General features: G+C 40.7%; 1 protein-coding gene across 11 annotated transcripts in view; it reads left to right on the forward strand.

Annotated features, from left to right (window-relative positions):
- The window catches only part of LOC109898078 (receptor-type tyrosine-protein phosphatase F-like), a 405,249-nt gene that overhangs the window by 139,966 nt on the left and 244,519 nt on the right, over positions 1 to 20,764 (forward strand). For all 11 annotated transcript variants that reach the window (XM_031833586.1, XM_031833587.1, XM_031833590.1 and 8 more), the window contains exon 2: positions 7,435 to 7,629. In XM_031833586.1, coding sequence (XP_031689446.1) covers positions 7,527 to 7,629 — 103 coding nt within the window. In that variant the 5' untranslated portion in view covers positions 7,435 to 7,526. The remainder of the gene's footprint in view (positions 1 to 7,434; positions 7,630 to 20,764) is intronic.

The raw sequence follows: 20,764 nt of genomic DNA on the forward strand, positions 1-20,764 counted from the left end.
GACCTTTATCTTTCTTGAATTTTAAACCCACAATCTATTTTGCATCAAGAAACAACCTGTCATTCATCACAAACTTTGAATATCTGGGGTTTCCCTCTTCACAATGCAGAAAGACTGCATTTAATCAGTGGGCACCACTAATTTTTATGACAACACACCTGTCAAAATGGATTATTATCATTCATATTGTTGCTACAGGTACTGCATAGGTGTAAACATACATTTATTTCGGAAGAGATCACACTTGTATAGCCTAAGAAAGTAGCAGAAATGTGCAGAAAGTAGTTTAGAATGCATTTTATGAAGTGAAACAATAACAGTCATTAACTTTTTTGGCAACATAGTGATACATATACTTAGATACTGTACAATGAGGAATTCAACTACAAAATACTAGTCTCCTCCCATTTTTTTATCCATTGCCCCCACCCACAAGGTGTATAAACAACAACAATAAATAATAATAAAATAAGATAATAGATACAAAACAAAAACGTGAAGAACATAAAACAATCAACTCTAATTAGTACATGTAGGACAGTATGCAAGTGTGTGTGCATGGACTTTGCAGAAGTATTTCTCACATGTGCAGCACATAGTATTTGTTTTACAGTCCTTTGGGGTTCAGAATTGGCATCTCCTCCTCTTGCCTGCCTCAGGTGCAGCCTCAGGTGGATCAGGACAAGATTCTGCCCCCTGAACAGTTTTCAGTAGCGCTGCCGAGGCTGCTGTGAGGGGGAGGCGCTCCCTTCTTTGAATGTGTGGGGTTACAAGTGCCTTTCCCAGCTGCTCCAGGAACACCTTCCTCTTGTCCCGCTTATCAGGCATCCAGGTAGGGTTGATCTTATTCCATATCACGAAGCCATTGTATGAGGACACATCAATGAAGTTATGGAAGATGACCAGGGGGCAGCAGGCAGTCATCCTCCTGCAGTTGTAAGTTCCAATCACCTTGTCCAGGTTGTCTACGCCTCCTTTGTTGTGGTTGTAGTCCAGGATGATGGCTGGCTTCCTGTCCTCCTGATCACTGGTCTCAGCTGTTTTGTGCAGTGTGCTCAGGAGGACCACATTCTTGTTCCTCTTTGGGAGGTAACAAACTAGAGCGGTGGTGGGGGTGAAGGCAAACTTTGATGAGAAGGCCTCTCTCCCCCTTGTTGCGAGGAGTGCAGGGGGGAGCTCAAGCTTGTTCTTTCTAACTGTGCCAACCATGGTGATCTTCCACTTCAGGAGCTGCTGACTGAGTTCAATCAGTAGCACACATAATCTAAATTTCTCTTTGTGTGTGTGTGTTTTTTTGTGTGTGTGTATGTGTGTGTGTGTCTTTTTGTGTGTGTGTGTGGTTTACAAAATATTTTATAACCATAAGACAATCTTTGTACCCTGCTGGTGTACAGCTTTCATGGAAATATGAACAAAGGCGATGTTTCACTTTTTCTAATGTTGGGGTCACTCAAGGAAAAATCATACAATTTCAAGTTGAATAAATATAATTTCATTTTTTACCCTGAAGACAACACAAGGTTTAAGATGGTCACATCAAGGATTTTAGGGCTCCCGAGTGGTGCAGCGGTCTAAGGCACTGCATCACAGTGCTAGAGGTGTCACTACAGACCTGTGTTCAATCCCGGGCTGTATCACAACCAGGAGTCCCACAGGGCGGTCACAATTGTCCGGGTTAGGGGAGCGTTTGGCCGGGGGGGCTTTCCAAGTAGGCAGTCATTGTAAATAAGGATTTGTTCTTAACTGCCTTGCCTAGTAAAATAAAAAGTATAATTTTGCTATTTGATTTTGAACTTTAGCACCCCTTTAGGGATAAAAAAATATGAACAGATTTGTTTTGATGAAACATTGAATTTGACCTTACTGCTATTAGTCCATAGAAACCCACTGAATAACAGATTCATACATGGAAAAACAGATAGTAAAAAAAAATATCAAAAGGAAGTGTCTGTCATGTATCTGAGAGATATAAGAAAGATCAGGAAATTCTATATTGTTTTTTGACCCTTAAACAGCATATACAAATATTGTCATTATACTTCTTCCATATATACTTCATTTTTTAAACTGGTACCGGGCTACCTTCAGACGAGTGTTTTGAGACTTGTGGGCATGGTCACGTTGGCATGAAGAATCGGGAGACAGACGCAGGAATGCGTAATAGACGTTTTTATTGTACCCAAATCACTGCATGCCGTGTAAAGGCATGGGGACTAAGACCAAACAAACACGTATTCAAAATACAGTGTAGAAACCCAAACAAAAGAGCGAGGAGTACCTCAAATAAATAACACACAGGACGAGACCCGTAATCATCTGCTCAATCCGTGCCACAACACACAGCACAGGTACTCACACACGCACCAACGGACATAGTAACAATAATGGACAGCCCAATGGAAACCAAAAAGCACACTTATACAAGTACTAATCAGTGGGAATAGGGGACAGGTGTGCATACTGAAAGTTCCGGAGGGATCTGTGACAGTACCCCCGACACACTGCATACGCAGCGCAACAACACCGGCCTCGAGGACGATCACAGGAACGCAGTGTGGGTCGATCAGGGCCCAATGGAGCTGCCTAAATTGCGACATCGTCGGACGGGCCAGTAGCAATGGCATCGGATGGACCGGTTGTGCTGGCATCGGACAGGCCAGTTGTAGCTGATGAAGTTGCATAGTCGGACGGACCCATTGTGGCGACTTCGGACGACCCAGTTGCAGCTGCCGAAGTTGCAGCGGTGCTGTCGCAGCGTCGTAGGGCAAGCCATTCCCGCTGTTTCACTTAAGGGTAGACTATTCTGTCATGTTGGTATAATGGGTCGGGAGACAGGCGCAGGAATGCGTAATCGGGTTTTTTATTTCTTACCTACAATACAACGTGTAATGTAAAGGCAGGGGACGAAAACCAAACAAACACGTATACAAAACACAGGGTTGAAACCCAAACAAAAGAGCTAGGAGTACCTCGAAATAACACTAGCGCACAATGATTATCACACAGAATGAGACCCGTAATCATCTGCGCTCTACAATGGCACGGAAGCTTAAACAACAAGGCACAGGTACTCACACGGCCAACGGACATTGTAACAATAATCGACAGCACCATGGTGAACGAAGGGCACATGTACACAAATATAATCAGTGGGAATAGGGGCTAGGTGTGCGCAATGAAAGTTCTAGAGGGATCCGTGACAGGCATCCTAGAGAAAAACAACCAAAGTGCCTTTTTGTGAGATTCACAACTTTCCATAGTGGAAATGTATATATTAATGTGTAGCCCAAACTGCATGGACATCGACTCTATTAAGCCAATGTATTAAAAAAAACTGATATTGGGATAAACCTCCACTTTAAGGGATTTGAATGAATGAATGAAGAGCAATAGTACTCTGTCAAATAATACTGACCGGATTAAACTATCCATTTACATAAAGGACCTCTTCTCCAGATATCACCCAACCTGTGTTATCTCTGAGGTATTTCATTTACATAAATGAATGGCCCAGATAGATTCTGTATTTCAGTTAAGGCTATGAAATGGCAACGCTGTCATAATCAGATATAGTGTGTATCAAAGTGCTGGCTTAAGTATGATGTATTGAAATATAAAGCACTGATACATTTATTCGAGTACTAGGCTACTTTTCCTTTCAGCATTTGAGCAGTAGACAGATCCACTCTATGGGCCTACAGTAGAGATTTCTAATTAACAAACTGTTTGAAATGGTAACACTATCCGACATGAAGCAGTCAATTTGCAATATGGGGATTAAACAAGATTACAGATCAATCTAGCAACAATAAAACAAGTTGCTGGTGGATGGATGAGTGGGTTTTAGAGCAGTCCAGTCTTGTTGAGGCTCTCTCTCTCTCTCTCTCTGTGTGTGTGTGTGTGTGTGTGTGTGTGTGTGTGTGTGTGTGTGTGTGTGTGTGTGTGCGCGCGCACGTGCGTGCGTGCGTGCGTGCACATTTCTGTGTGTGTGTGCGTGTGGCTATCATTTCCCTGAAATCCTTTAATGCACTCAAACAACATGTTGTCTGGAATTAGCGTACATGCACCATATGATCTAAGAATATGTAATGTAGATGCATCACTTCATAGTTCACAGGTCAGACCGCCTGTCACATTAGTGAAATAAATTAAAGTAGCCTCCTGCACACGATGCTATATCATTGCCTTACTGATGGTGCTGTATAGAACAGAGAAGGAATTATTTTCCACAGTCTTATACACTTTACACAAACACCAAACCAACAACTCATCACCCAGTCATTTACAATTAGAGTTTATGGCTTGCATGTATGGGTGAGTGTGCTTGTTTCTCTCTAATTGTCACTGACAAACATCACTACTTAGTTTCAACCCCATAAAGATGGCTCTCTAAACCTGGGATGTGTTCATTAGGGCGCAACGATCCTGATCTTCATGTCATATGTTTTTACATTTGTTTGTTGAAGCCTCAAGGGAGGCTGATAATCTCCCAATAAGGCGCAGTCAGGCAATGTATGTTTCATGAGTCTGTTTGTTATTGAATCAATGAAGTTAGAAGTCTCAGAAGTGAAAGCTCTGATGAAAGTGATGACTCTCCAGCTAGCTGTCTCAGCGAGGAGGTCTCATGCAGTGGCACCATCTTGTTTCGAGAGAGAGATGATTTTGGACAGGGGAGCGCTGCGGATGCTATTGATGCCGTGTGATGCTTTCAACCAAACTCTTTGAGATGAAGGCACAGGAAGACAGAGCAACTGAGCAAACGGCACATCACAATTCTTGAAAACCGTCTCGTTTTTAAGTGTGAAAGATTTGTTTGTTCTGTAATTGAAGTTTTTTTTGCCTGCATGCTAAGAGGAGAGAGAGAGACGTTGACATGCAAGTCAACATCTAGTTTTTTGCCTTTTTCTTCTTTTCATTAACATGTTCATTATGAAGTTAAGTTAAATTATATGCATTTAGTCAGGTTGCAAGTGGATGATGTAGGTCTACGCAATGTCAACCTCCTCAATTAAATTATACGTTTTCCCGCAAAGATGACAACACTTTCTTCAAAATAATGGCTTAGGAGTGACAGCAATTTCACCCCCCACTGGCTGTATCTCCATGAATGGCAGCATTCATCCAAAGCACGCACCCACTTTTGAGGACAACATGTTTTCATTCTGTATTAAAAGTAATGAAATCAGTCAATTGAAGGACCGAATCTATGGATTTCACATTTCTGGGAATACAGACATGCATCTGTTGGTCACAGATGCCTTAAATAAAAGGTAGGGGCTTGGGTCAGAAAACCAGTCAGTATCTGGTGTAACCACCATTTGCCTCACGCAGTGCGACACATCTCCTTCGCATGGAGTTGATCAGGCTGTTGATTGTGGCCTGTGGAAATTTGTCCCACTCTTCAATGGCTGTGCGATGTTGCTAGATATTGGCATAAACTGGAACACGCTGTCGTACAAAATCGATTAAGAGCATCCCAAACATGCTCAATGGGTGACATGTCTGGTGAGCATGCAGGCCATGGAAGAAATGGGAAATAGTACATAATTCTACCTTCCAGGAATTGTGTAAAGATCCTTGCGACATGGTGCCGTGCATTATCATGCTGAAACATGAGGTGATGGTGGCAGATGAATTGCACGACAATGGGCCTCAGGATCTCGTCACTGTATATTGATAAAATGCAATTGTGTTCGTTGTCCGTAGCTTATGCCTGCCTATACCATAACCCCATGTGGCACTTTGTTCACAACGTTGACATCAGCATATTGCCAAATTCTCTGAAACAATGTTGGCGGCAGGCTTATGGTAGATATATTAACATTCAATTATCTGGCCAATTGCATGCTCCCTAAAAACTTGACATCTGTGGCATTGTGTTGTGTGACAAACTGCACATTTTAGAGTGTTTTTTTCATTGTCCCCAGCACTTGTGTAATGATCACGCTGTTTAATCAGCTTCTTGATATGCCACACCTGTCAGGGGGATTGATTATCTTGGCAAAGGAGAAATGCTCACTAACCGGGATGTTAACAAATTTGTGCACTACTTTTGAGAGAAATACAGGCTTGTAATGAGCCTGGAATAACCCTCTCCTCCCCAAAACCCATTGGAGGAGGTTAAAGGGCCCTCTCCTCCAATGGGTTTTGAGAAGGAGACAAGGAGAGAGAGGACACAAGAAGTTTGCAATTGAGATCTTCCCGTAGATTACATTCCAAATGGCATCATATTCCCTATTAAATGCACTACTAGTTTTAACCTTTATTTAACTAGGCAAGTCAGTTAAGAACAAATTCTTATTTTCAATGACGGCCTAGGAACAGTGGGTTAACTGCCTGTTCAGGGGCAGAATGACAGATTTATACCTTGTCAGCTCGGGTGTTTGAACTTGCAAACTTCCAGTTACTAGTCCAACGCTCTAACCACTAGGCTACCCTGCCACCCCTGGGTCATTGCCATGGTGTGGGGGAAAAAGAGTCCACCTAACCAACGTTTATAAGTTTGAGCAAAGCTAGCTCATTGAAATGACACAGTGGATTTGCTATTCAATATTCAGCTAATTCAGTTATTCAAGTTGAATGTAAAGGATTACGTTCTGTCAAATCCTTTTTGTCATTCTCCTCTGTTTCTATTATTGTATTATTAATCCAATCATTCAGACTATTGTGTGAATGAAAGGACAACATCACCAAGTCATTGTTAAGGGTTAAACCTTCCCGACCGCCTCTGCCTTGGACAGGCTTCAAACAGAGATTGACTGTACCTATGGCAGTCTTGGCAGCGCAGCAGCCTTGTAGTTAATGTTTGGCTCTGAGAGAAATGTGAAGAAAATGACATAAATGGCTTGCATAAGTGTGGTGCCTTTTTGTGATTTGCGGTCCATTTGTGAGAGGCAGGTGCTCAACTGTAATTATGCTGAAGATGACTAGCGAATGTGTGTGTGTTTGTGTGAGTGGGTGTGTGACGATTCCTGGCGGACCCAACAACCATGTGTTCCTCCAATGTGTTAATGTTTTGGAAAACACACACACACACACACAAAGTCTCTCCCTTACGGGCCTGTCACCGGTGGTCCCCAGAGTGTATCTGCTGTGTGGGTGTTTGTATCTAGGTTCCCCGGGGCCCCATTCTACATATTGTAGGAACCATTTAACGTCTGTGTTGTCTACCTTGTGTTTACCTATCTACATATGTAGTCCTATTTTAGTCTGGTCTGTTGGATAATTTCTGAACCAACGGTGAGACTGAGATTTGTGTAGCACAAGTAGTGGCCATTTGAACTCTTTTACAGTGATATATTTGACTTGCAATGACTGTGCTATGGGGTTGGTTGAACGCACACAGATTGTAAGTCTCCATGGACAAGACTTTCTGGTAAATAACTAAATGAACGTGCAATACTAACCCCATCTCTCTCCTGTCTCCTTTCCCAGCTGTCACTATGATTGTGTGAGCTCCTAGCCATCGAGCAGAGTGGGAGTGTCGGTAGGAGAACAGAGGCGAGAGGAGTGCCTACACCTGGACTATGGCGCCGCACCACCGGCGGGCAGAATATCCCCTCGCCAGGGGGGCCGTGCTTATCCTGCTCCTGGGCTGTCTGGCCCTGCCATCACCATCCCATGCAGACAGTGAGTAACACAATCATATTGATGATACCTCCATAGATATATGCTGTATATGCACAGTATTCTTATACTATTTATGTGTACACCCATGGGGCAGACTGAGACCAGAAATCAGTTCTGGCATTTCTAACACACTGGCCCATTTTTCCCCTTGAGGCCCCCATAATTAGCCAGATAGTGATAATTTTTGCACAAAAAAACAAAGTTAGACAGACCCACTAGACTAAAAATGGACCAGCCCTTCTAGCATTTCCCGAAATGCAGATGGTCAGTCTGCCATTGTGTACACCAGAGACAAGTGTGCAGAGAGAAGTGTGCAGTGCTGCATTCTGCCTGTTATTGTATAGCTTGGGGAGGTATTTTCCATCGGCTATAGGGGCTGGTTTCCTAGACTATAGGGGCTGGTTTCCTAGATCCAGATTAAGCCTGGTCCTGATCTAAAAAACTTGCTCAATGAAGATTCGCCATAGAGCTATATTGTTGATGATTCTCTAATTCTCTTTCCGTGGATACCTTCACCTGAGATGCACCAGAGAGAAAAGTGCTGTTTTGTATGACCAGAGATGAACCAGTTATCCTTACCATTTCCCCCAACTAGCCGCAGCTCAAAAAGTCATCGGGCAAAGTTGAAATGACACTAGAACTGGCTGTAAACTGTTTGTAATCACATCACATTGCTTTCTGGTATGGCCCCTGTAGTAGTATAGCTTTGCAGAGGTATTTTCCATAGACAAAGTCCTGCAGGCAATAGGCCTACATTATCAATTTGTAAACAATTAAGGAAACAATGCTGTGACACATTCAATTATTTAAATCCCTTCTTGAACTAAGTGTTCCGTTTGTTCACTCTTATATCTATCGCCTCCTAACCTAAACAGATTTTTACCTAGGTAATGGTCCATCCTGTTGTGATCCATCAGCAGTGCCAGACTCTGTGACATGTCTGTTCTCTCTCTGCTGTTTACTCACATTGTTACCATGAGATGTTGTCTTGTTGAATCTTTTCGACCTCTCACTGCTTGTGATACCAGTCAGATATCTTGACTTTAGACCGTGTGAAAACAGTGAGTCTTGAGACCATCCCAGAACCCTATCAGCTTTTCTTTTGTGTTCTGGGGAACATTGTTTGTGCTCTGAAGGAAGACTCGCTAACTCTTTGTTTGTTCTGAGCCTGCTTCATTAATGAATGAATGAATTCCAGTGATTCTATGAGGGTTTCTCTCAGACAGCCTTCTTAGCATTCTTGTTTTTCTAACCCCTCCTCAGTCAATGTTATTCTAATGGCACATGGGGCAGACAATGGCAGGGACTTTGCCAATAAAGACTATGCTTGAGACTGCGTTTAGAACTCTCAAGTGCCAAACATAAAGAGGAATATGACTGTAATGTAACCCTGTCCTCTCCATCCTAGTAACCTATCTATCAGTTTAAACAGTACAGCTCAACCCTGTCCTCTCTAGCCTGTCAGCTTCTACGTTACAGTATTCAGTAGGCTGAAGTGTCATGATGCAACAGTGCATGAAACCCAGGCACTTATACTACCACACGTTACAGTGACTAGAGATCAGGCTACCCTTCCCCCAACCCCCCTGCCCATGGCTGATGGGTTGGGGCATTGTTAGACTTGGAATATCAACTGTTTCTCTCTCCAACAAACATTGTTGGTGTCCCCAGGGTGACTAAAGCATGGGCTGTCTTATTTTACTGACTTCTAAGCAGCATGTTGCTCTACCGTGCATGTCTTACACTTACAAGTTGAAATAGAAGATTGCATTATTGTAACCAACAAATGCATTAAGCAATAACTTGTCAAATTTGTTACGATTCCTGATTGATATATGTGAAGGTCAGGTCTGGGGTGAGGTAAAGTAGCTAGACAGCAAAGAGGGTGAATCCATGAACCAGAGGAGCTAATGCAATCATGTTGTTTGGGTGTTTCCCATGAGAGTCCCATTCAGTAAGGCACACAGGCACACACACATCCACCCACACCTTCACACGCAAACACACACGCACATACGAGCACACATACCCAGGCACACACACACACACACACACACACACACACACACACACACACACACACACACACACACACACACACACACACACACACACACACACACACACACACACACACACACACACACACACCACAGTAATCTCATTACTGCACAGCATCCTAGGGGGGAGCAGTACTCTCTTTAATCGACGTGACATGCTTCATGTCAAATTTATGATGATTTTTAATAGAAGGAATTAATGAGACAGAAAATGTAATATTCCGGGCCGCTGTATGTGTGTCTGCGTGTGTGTGTGTGTCTGCGTGTGTGTGTGTCAGGGAGGATGAGTGTCTGGGGGTAAATCCACTCACTGACAGTTCAGTTAGATACTCTGTGGGGTTGCACATCGAGTAGTAGAAAAAATGTTTTGTCGGCACAAAAATTGTTTATAGTTTTAAGGGAGGACAGCTAGCAATGCGAGAAGGAGCTGAAGCTTAAAAATAGCTGGGGCTGCCAGAAAGAATGCATGGTTCTGTAGAGTGAAACCCTCTTACTCTACCTGAGATTAGGTTAGATTTACTGACACACACAGTAGCCTACACCATGATGTTGACAGTTACTGGACCAGCTAAACCTTGCCATAGCTGCAATATTGTTTGTACATTTCTTAGCTTGATAAAAGTACTAGTGATTGAGATTATCTTAAATGTATGATTAATTATGTGATTAGATACACGTCTAATGTCAACTTGAACTCCAATCCCACTAGATAACTGCTATCTTCCCAATTCCATAAAATGGATTCCATGACTTTACGCCAACACAAGCAAAGACTCAATGGGATAGTTTGTTCAATAGCCTGCCCCATATTTGCTACATATGTTGAACATGTTTGCAGTCAACATTGTTCTAGTGCCGAGGTGTCAATGCAATCGGCCCACTCTAGTGTAGCCCTGAGAACGACTTCTACATAAAACATCCTCCTATCAGGCTGAAAATGCCTTAACTCGATTGAATGGGTGGCCGCCGAACAAAAACGGGAAGATATGCTTGCTGTCTTAATAAAACGCTATGCGAAACCTACTGTATATTGCAGTCTGGACATGGACATACCAAACGTAGTCGATATGCAAGATTAAATTCACTAGGTTATTGATAAGCCCAAAAAAGACTACAATTCTAATAAAATCAAAACAAGAACTTGTTTTAAATAGGCAATGTTTAAACACAGTTACAGACACCGTAATTGGTTCCCATTGGTGTATAATACAAACAAAGCAACTTAGACTATGGAGGGATTTGAGCACATCCAAGCTTTTCACAGGGGCTGGATAAAGATCTAATATAAAGAGGAAGAGCGAAAGGGGGAATGTCCGTTCACTGTTATACTGCTCGCAAATGTTATGTTTTATAATAATCAAGGAATCATCTTACAGATCATATTTGCACTTCTGCAGAAATAGCAGACAAAAACGTATTGCATTCGAGCCATGTACGTTCTCACCATAAACGGTGAATCTATCTAATTCATTTTTGTTGTTGTTGTTTAATTTGAATAAAAACCAATCAATCTATTTTTGAAACCAATATTTCTAAGTACGTTCAGGTCAGAACCAGGATATCATAAATCTCTTCTCTCATTGCATGGCACTGTGTGCACACATAGGCCTAATTATCTTTACATATAACATTTGCACGTTTATACAAAATAATAGGCTCCTGCTAATTGTATTGTTGTCTATGTGCGAGGCAGATAAAAAAAATAACATCTCCTGTTGATATGGCATTATAGGAGGACTTCATAGTTTGGAGGAGTCTTTGGTAATTGGACATGAGGCGCTCTTTGAATATGGGGATGGATAGCCTACTTGTGAATAATGATAAAGCATGAGTGCAAAACCCTTTAAAATCATTCTCAGTAGACCATTTAAACCCCCTTTATTCATAGGCTACTTTGGTCTTAATTAATGGGAGGGTAGGCTATGCTTGGTTTTTAATCAAATTAAACTTAATGGGGGAGGAAACCAATAAATGTTATGTTCAAAAAAGGCACATCTCTCCTTCCATGGACACTGTGCTTGATGGCTGGATAGGCTGCACTTTCACTCTCCAAATCCATGCCATTATCAACTGCTAAATATTTGTACATGATCAATAAAATATGATTGGATTTTGATTTGATGTTACAAATTCTAGATTTTTGTCTTGGTGGCTAACGTTTCTTACCTGACTAACATTAGCCACCTAGCCACATAGGTAGAATTCCTAACATATCATTGGTTTTGCAAATTCGTAACATACTGTACGTTTTGCAAATTTGTAGCATATAATATCAATAATGTAATTCATGATATAAGTTTAGACAAAATGGTGATGGACATCCATAAATGAATACACACCATACGAAACGTAACATATCCTACTAAATTGAGTATCTCAGATTTACTTACAGAATAATATGAAATGGTTGCGGTTTGATGTAATCGACTTTCCTATCAGGTGAAATTACGCAACAATGTGTTTATTGGTGCCATATATCTAGGTAATATTCGACTTGTAGATCAGGTACATTGCCCTCTATGTCCCAAATGGCACCATATCCCATATATAGTGTACTACTTTTAACCAGTGCCATGAGGGTATAAAAGGAATAGGGTGCCATTTGGAATGCAGACATTTGGCTCTGATCAGTAAGATTGAAAATGTTGTGGTTCGCATTCGAAAACACTTCTTAAATGGAACCATTCAAATGTAAATGAATGAGACGACACCAATTCATTGAAATCTTTGTAATGCAATCTCTCGATCTGTCTCTTTGTATTGGCATATTACACAACATTAACTTGGTCAACAAGAACAGGAGAAAAGTAAAAGATATTGGAGTCATCTAAAAAATGACGCACTCACATTGTCCAGCCCCATGACCAGGTTTGGAAATTGAACTTTCTAACATCAGCTCAATTGTGTTGAGGTGGGAGGGGTGGTAAAATTTGAGGTTTGTCCTTAAGAACAAGCACAAAAGTGTCAATTTCATGCAGCGCTAATGGGACGTTTTAAAACTCACAAAAAGCAGTTTCTAATGGTAACGTAGTTGATAATGGCATGGATTTTGAGAGAATACGTGTAGCCTATCCAGCCATGAAGCACAGTGCCTATGGACGGAGAGATGTGCCTTCTGTGCCGGTGAAGAACATATTTAGAAACATGAAAAAATTATTGGTTTCCCCCCATTTAATTTAATTGAAATAAAAACCAAGCATAGCCTACCTTCACCTTAATCAAGCCACAAGTAGCCTATGAATAAAGGTGTTTAGATGGTCTACTGAGAATGGTTTAAAGGGTTTTGCACTCATGCCTTTTCATTATTCACAAGTAGGCTATCCATCCCCATATTCAAAGAGCGCCCCTTGTCCAATTACCAAAGACGAGCTCCTCCAAACTATTCAGTCCTCCTATAATGCAATATCAACAGCAGATGTTATTTTTTTATCTGCCTCGCACATAGGCAACAATACAATTAACAGGAGCCTATTATTTTGTATAGACGTGCGAATGTTATGCATAAAGATAATTAGGCCTAAGTGTGCACTCAATGCCATGTAATGAGAGAAGATATTTCTGATATCATGGTTCTGACTCGATCCTATTTAGAAATATACTGATAGTTTTCTTTGTTTAATTTGATTAAAACCCAAATGTATTGTCTCCCGAGTGGTGCAGTTGGTCTAAGGCACTGCATCGCAGTGCTAGAGGCGTCACTACAGATCCGGGTTCGATCCCAGGCTGTGTCTCAGCCGGCCGCAACCAGGATACCCATATGGCCCAGCATCATCCGGGTTAGGGGAGGGTTTGGCCGGCTGGAATTTCCTTGTCCTATCGCTCTCTAGTGACTCCTTGTGGTGGCCGGGCGCATGCACATTGACTTTGGTCGCCAGCTGTACGGTGTTTCCTCCAACACATTGGTGCAGCTGGCTTCCGGGTTAAGCGAATAGTGTGTCAAGAAGAGGTGTGGCATGGCGTGGTTGTGTTTTGAAGGACGGATGGCTCTCGACCTTCGCTTCTCCATAGAGTCCATATAGGAGTTGCAGCGATGGAACAAGACTGTAACTACCAATTGGATATCATGAAAATGGGGTAAAAAAAGATGTATATTTCTAGATAATATTTTCACTTATCTGTAAAATGGTTCCATGATGTTTATAAAACATAACATTTGCGAGCAGTATAACAGAAAATGGACAATCCCCCTTTCTCTTTATATTGGATATTTATCCAGCTCCTGTGAAACGTTTGGACTTGCGTAAAACCCTCCATAGTTTAAGTTGCTTTGTTTGTATCATACATCCATGGGGACCAATTATCATGTCTGTAACTGCATTTAGACATAGGCTATTTAAAACATGTTGATATTTTGTTTTTATTAGAATTTGATTAGAATTATACACAGTCTATTAGGGCTTATTAATAGCCTAGTGAATTTAAGCTTGCTTATTGACTACATTTGTTATGTCCATGTCCACCGCAATAAACATTAGGTCTAGGGTAGATTTTATTAAGCCAGTAAGCATATTTTTCAATTTTAATTATTGCGGCCCCCATTAAATCGAGTAAAGGAGGAATTCTTTGCCTTTGCAGCCTGATAGGAGGATGTTTTATGTAGAAACCGGTCTCTGGGGGACACTCAAGCGTATTACCGGCTGGGCTGATTGCATCAACGCCTCGGCACTAGAACAATGTGGACTGCAAACATGTTCAACATATGTAGCAAATATGGGACAGGCTATTTAATTAACGAACTAGCCCGTTGTCTTTGCTTGTGCTGACGTAAAGTTATGGAATCTACTTATTAATGGCATTGGGAAGATAACAGTTATCTAGTGGGATTGGAGTTCAAGTTCAAATTCAAATTTAAGATAATCTCAATCACTAGTACTTTTATCAAGCTAAGAAATGTAAAAAACAATATTGCAGCTATGGCAAGGTTTAGCTGGTCCAGTAACTGTCAACATCATGGTGTAGGCTACTGTGTGTCAGTAAATCTAACCAAATCAAATTTTATTGGTCACATACACATGGTTAGCAGATGTTAATGCGAGTGTCGCAAAAGTCTTGTGCTTCTAGTTCCGACTATGCAGTAAAATCTAACAAGTAATCTAACAAATTCACAACAACTACCTTATTCACACAAATACACACTAATGTAAAGGGATGCATAAGAATATATATACATATAAATATATAGATGAGTAATGGCGTAGGCAAGATGCTGTAGATGGTGTAGAATACAGTATATACATATGAGATGAGTAATGTAGTATATGTAAACATTATTAAAGTGGCGTTATTTAAAGTGACTAGTGATACCTTTATTAAGTCTGCTTATTGGCCAGAGATTTGAGTCTGTATGTGGGCAGCAGCCTTTCTATGTTAGTGATGGCTGTTTAACATTCTGATGGCCTAGAGATAGAACCCAATCTCAGGTACAGGAAGAGGGTTTCTCTCAACGGAACCATGCATTCTTTCTGGCAGCCCCAGCTATTTTCAAGCTTTAGCTTCTTCAATTTATGTGCCAAAATGTTTGTTTTTTTACTCTTCGATGTGCATTCACATAGAGTACCGAACTGTGAACTGTGAGTGAGTGGATTTACTCCCAGACGCTCATCCTCCCTAACAACACACACACATGCACACACACGACATACACACGCCGCAGCCAGGAATATTCAATTTTATGTTTAACTTATTCCTTCCATTAAAAATCATCCCAAATTTCACATGAAGCATGACATGTGGATTGTTACCACATTAAAATATGTGACTGACCGCCTCGATTCGGTCTTATGCAGCATAATTTTATTTATTTTTTATTTTATTTTTTTACATTGGATAAAAATAGAGACTCAGAGCTAGAAAATGGTATATCATACACTGCAGTTGAGGGACAACGGGAAAGTAATTGTTACCCCACTTTTGAGAAAATGTCCCTTGAATGTTTTGGTATACCTACTGGAGAGCTCTTCTTTGTCTACACCCATTCAGCATCATTCACATCATCCTAAACCTTAGCCCCACCCATCTCTTTAAAGATTTAAATGTGAGGCCATGTGGCAAACATGTGCTATATCAAATAAAATGTCAGTTTATTTGTCAGATGCACTCGATACAGAAGGTGTAAATGGTACAGGGATGTAGTTACTTGCATAGTAGCAATATCAAAAACAGAACTTGTCCAGATAAAAATATGTAATAAATATTGTATCATTATTAGATGATGCTTATCAGACACACTTGTCTAAATTGATGGTTAAGGAAATGCTATAACCACCATCCAGCCATATCTAGCTAAGTGGATGGGTCACTATGGTCTAGACATGTACACATGTTCATGAAATACAATAGATGGCCGTAATCACCCCCAGACTAATTTGATGGGTCATGTAATAATCTGGCAGAAGTGGAGTCTTTTGTTTAGACATGAAGCTAGCTAGATAGCTAAACAATGAACCGGCATAATTCAAACTCATACTACTACCAATACAAACATTGTCATTGCTGTAGTATGAAGTTGCAGGTAGCTAAAGCTAACAAACTAGATTCAAAGTTAGCTAGCTAACATTAGGCTATAACTAGCAATGCAAATGTATTTCTGATTTGAATAATATTACTACACAGATCATACAGTTGAAGTCAGAAGTTTACATACACCTAGGTTGGAGTCATTAAAACTAATTTTTCAACCACTCCACAAATGTATTGTTAACAAACTATAGTTTTGGCAAGTCGGTTAGGACATCTACTTTGTGCATGATACAAGTCAATTGTTTACAGACAGATTGTTTCATGTATCATTTCCTATATCACATGTTTACAAACACCAACTTGACTGTGCCTTTAAACAGCTTGGAAAATTCCAGAAAATGATGTCATGGCTTTAGAAGCTTCTGATAGGCTAATTGACATCATTTGAGTCAATTGGAGGTGCACCTGTGGATACATTTCAAGGCCTACCTTCAAACTCAGTACCTCTTTGCTTGACATCATGGGAAAATCTAAAGAAATCAGCAAAGACCTCAGAAAATAAATGTAGACCTTCACAAGTTCATCCTTGGGAGCAATTTCCAATTTTTGGAGAAATGTTCTCTGGTCTGATGAAACAAAAATATAACTGTTTGGCCATAATGACCATCGTTATGTTTGGAGGAAAAAGGTGGCTGCCTGCAAGCCGAAGAACACCATCCCAACCGTGAAGCACGGGGGTGGCAGCATCATGTTGTGGGGGTCCTAGATGGTATCATGAGGGAGGCAAATTATGTGGATATATTGAAGCAACATCTCAAGACATCAGTCACAATGATAAAGCTTGGTCGCAAATGGGTCTTCCAAATGGACAATGACCCCAAGCATACTTCTAAAGTTGTGGCAAAATGGCTAAAGGACAACAAAGTCAAGGTATTGGAGTGGCCGTGACAAAGCCCTGACCTCAATCCTATAGAAAATGTGTGGGCAGAACTGAAAAAGCGTGTGCGAGCAAGAAGGCCAACAAACCTGACTCAGTTACACCAGCTCTGTCAGGAGGAATGGGCCAAACTTCACCCAACTTAACGTGGGAAGCTTGTGGAAGGCTACTCAAAATGTTTTACCCAAGTTAAACCATTTAAAGCCAATGCTACCAAATACTAATTTATGTGTATGTAAACTTCTGACCCACTGGGAATGTGATGAAAGAAATAAACGCTGAAATAAATCATTCTCTCTACTATTATTCTGACAGTTCACATTCTTAAAATAAAGTGGTGATTCTAACTGACCTAAAACAGAATTCTTACTAGGATTAAATGTCAGAAATTGTGAAAAAAATGAATTTAAATGGATTTGGTTAAGGTGTATGTAAACTTCTGACTTTAACTGTACTTTGCTAATCTAGGGACACAACATCATGAAACAGCATTCCCAGGGGTAAATTATGGTTGAACTTGCTCTGAAACGCCGACACCCAGACACTGTTAAGAACTAGCTAGCAAAGTAGATCTGATAACATAATTATTTAGCTATCTAACTAGCTAGCGAGCATAGACTAACAATACTACTGGCTCCCATAAGAGGAGATCTGCAATTGATACTAACAATCTATTAGCCCTATAATGAATTAGATTCTGAAATTTAATCTGGTTTCTTTGAATCAGTACATTCCATGGGTTATTTGAATCAGTAATGTTGCACCACACACATGATCTCTAGCCAGCTGAGAGTCCGTTAGACAAGCACCCCTTACTGGATTGTCAAAAGCCCCACACCCTTGTTTTCCAGCTGAGCACACACTCAGCATTGCTACCTAATTAATAATAGATCTACTCACATGTCCAGGGCTTCTGGTTATCTTTTATATTCCAGTATTGCGTGACTGTCCCGGTCAGGAAAGGTCTTTGTTGGTGGCATATGTAATTAGCACAACAAGCTTTGGCATGCCAAATGTGTGCTCAATGTGTCTGCTTCGGTGCCATCATTACATGAATGCGAGACACAACTGTTTTGCCAAAATGACTTCCACCAATCCCTGTGGCCTAGATGATTATAGTATCTATCAGGCTGCACACAGGGGCCTGAGAGCGATGCTGTTTTGTTATATCAACAAGGTGTATATCTTGCACATGCTGATATTGTAGAGATGTGATGGAGACTGGAGAAGGCCTGGATTCAAAAAGTATTTGTTTTCTTTCAAATAATTTGAGCCATTTATTGAGACTGCTTAGATGATAATGGTTTCTTCATATGAACTTTTGGGACTATTCTATTCGTTTCATTACACCAGACAAGGTCAATCAAACATAGCTGAATTATTTGAAAGAATAAAAACACTAATATAGCTGTGAGAAGCAATGAACGGGGTTCACAGAATGAAAGAAAGGAAACAATATTGGTTGGATAACAAAGCTTTATGTGCAATCAGTGAAAGCATTACCACGTTCATCTCTCAGTACCACAAGGATGACGCAAGTGAAGTTTAGTCTAATGCTGTAGGTTGGTTATCTTTGAATGCAGCAGGTAATCATTCTTAAAGTAATTACTTAAATGTATCAAGTTTATGTATACATATTTGTAAATGTATATGCTGACTGCACAAGCGGCAGGACTTCCAGGTTTCACATTTTCCTGAATAAAATATCCACTTTCACTACATTCAGACCACAATAGGGCAACAATGTGTAATTATACAGATATACTTACTAATCACGACATGTCAACATTGCTCATCTGCATCATTTAAATCTAACAGTAATTTTTCATGAGATGAAGTCCACTTGATCAATAGTTATTGCTCTAGTATCCTATGGTGCAACTGGTACCAACAACATCTATCAATGACATCTTAGCATTAGCAAACAAATTAACACTGAGAAACATGGTTGTTGCATTCATCAATTTTCAGTCCAATGGACTTCCCCAAGTGAGAGCCTAAGCGAAAATGTTAACATAAGTTTTAAAATATATTTAACACAATACCATATGTATTTCATTACTCATTATTTTGAGGGAACATTTGCAGAAGCAACAGTTACTCTTCCTAGGTTCCACAAAAAAACACAAAACAAAGAAACAAAACACTGATACATTGATAGACAAGGACAGTCACATACATTTAAAATACAAAGATATGCAGTGCATTCCGGAACTTTTCAGACTCCATGACTTTTTCCACTTTTTGTTACGTTATAGCGTTACGATAAAATATATTAATTGTTATTTTTCCCTCATCAGTCTACACACAATACCCCATAATGACAAAGCAAAACAGGTTTTTACATTTACATGAGTATTCACACCTTTTACTCAGTACTTTGTTGAAGCACCGTCTTCTTGGGTATGACGCTACAAGCTTGGCACACCTGTATTTGGGAAGTATCTCCCATTCTACTCTGCAGATCCTCTCAAGCTCTGTTAGGTTGGATGGGGAGCGTTGCCGCTCAGCTGTTTTCACGTTTTTCCAGAGATTTTAAATCGGGTTCATGTCCAGTCTTTGGCTGGGCCACTCAAGGACATTCAGAGACTTGTCCCAAAGCCACTCCTGCATTGTCTTGGCTGCATGCTTAGGGTCATTGTCCAGTTGGAAGGTAAACCTTCGCCCCAGATTGAGGTCCTGAGCGCTCTGGAGCAGGTTTTTATCAAGGATCTCTCCATATTTTTGCTCCATTCATCTTTCCCTCAATCCTGACTAGTCTTCCAGGTCCTGAAAAACATCCCCACAGCATGATGCTGCCACCACCATGTTTCACCGTATGGATAGTGCCAGGTTTCCTCCAGATGTGATGCTTCCTCCTGTCGTGACGCTTGGTATTCAGAAGAAAGAGTTCAATCTTTGACCTGAGAATCTTGCTTCACATGGTCTGAGAGTCCTTTAGGTGCCATTTTAAAAACTCCAAGTGGGCTGTCATGTGCCTTTTTATTGAGGAGTGTCTTCCATCTGGCCACTCTAACACAAAAGCCTGATTGGTGGAGTTCTGCAGAGATGATTGTCCTTCTGTAATGTTCTCCCATCTCCACAGAGGAACTTTGGAGCTCTGTCAGAGTGAACATCAGGTTCTTGCTCCCCTCCCTGACCTTTCTCCACTGATTGCTCAGTTTGGCCAGGTGGCCAGCTCTAGGAAGAGTCTTGGTGGTTCCAAACTTCTTCCACTTAAGAACGATGGAGGCCACTGTTCTTGGGGACCTTCAATGCTGAAGAAATCTTTTGGTACACTTCCCCAGATCTATGCCTCGGCACGATCCTCTCTCGGCGCTCCACGGACAATTCCTTTTATATCATGGCTTGATGTTTGCTCTCACATGCACTGTTATCTGTGGGACCTTATACTGTATATATAAATCTTATACAATCGTAATGTAACAAAATGTGGAAAAAGTCAAGGGGTCTAAATACTTTCCGAATGCACTGTACAAACAATACAACAACAAAAATTACACAAATAATATAAACAAAATTAATGTGTGTTTAAAATAAATTACAAACATTTTCTAAATGTTATATGTTTGTACGGTATGTTACTTGGACTTATTCTACCCATTACTGAAATGGTTGCTCCAGTTTAGATGCTTTAGGTAGTCTGATAGGTCAGTTATCCTAACCTTGGCAGTTATTT

The sequence above is a fragment of the Oncorhynchus kisutch genome, linkage group LG10 (genome assembly GCF_002021735.2).
Source record: "Oncorhynchus kisutch isolate 150728-3 linkage group LG10, Okis_V2, whole genome shotgun sequence".
Taxonomy (NCBI): domain Eukaryota; kingdom Metazoa; phylum Chordata; class Actinopteri; order Salmoniformes; family Salmonidae; genus Oncorhynchus; species Oncorhynchus kisutch.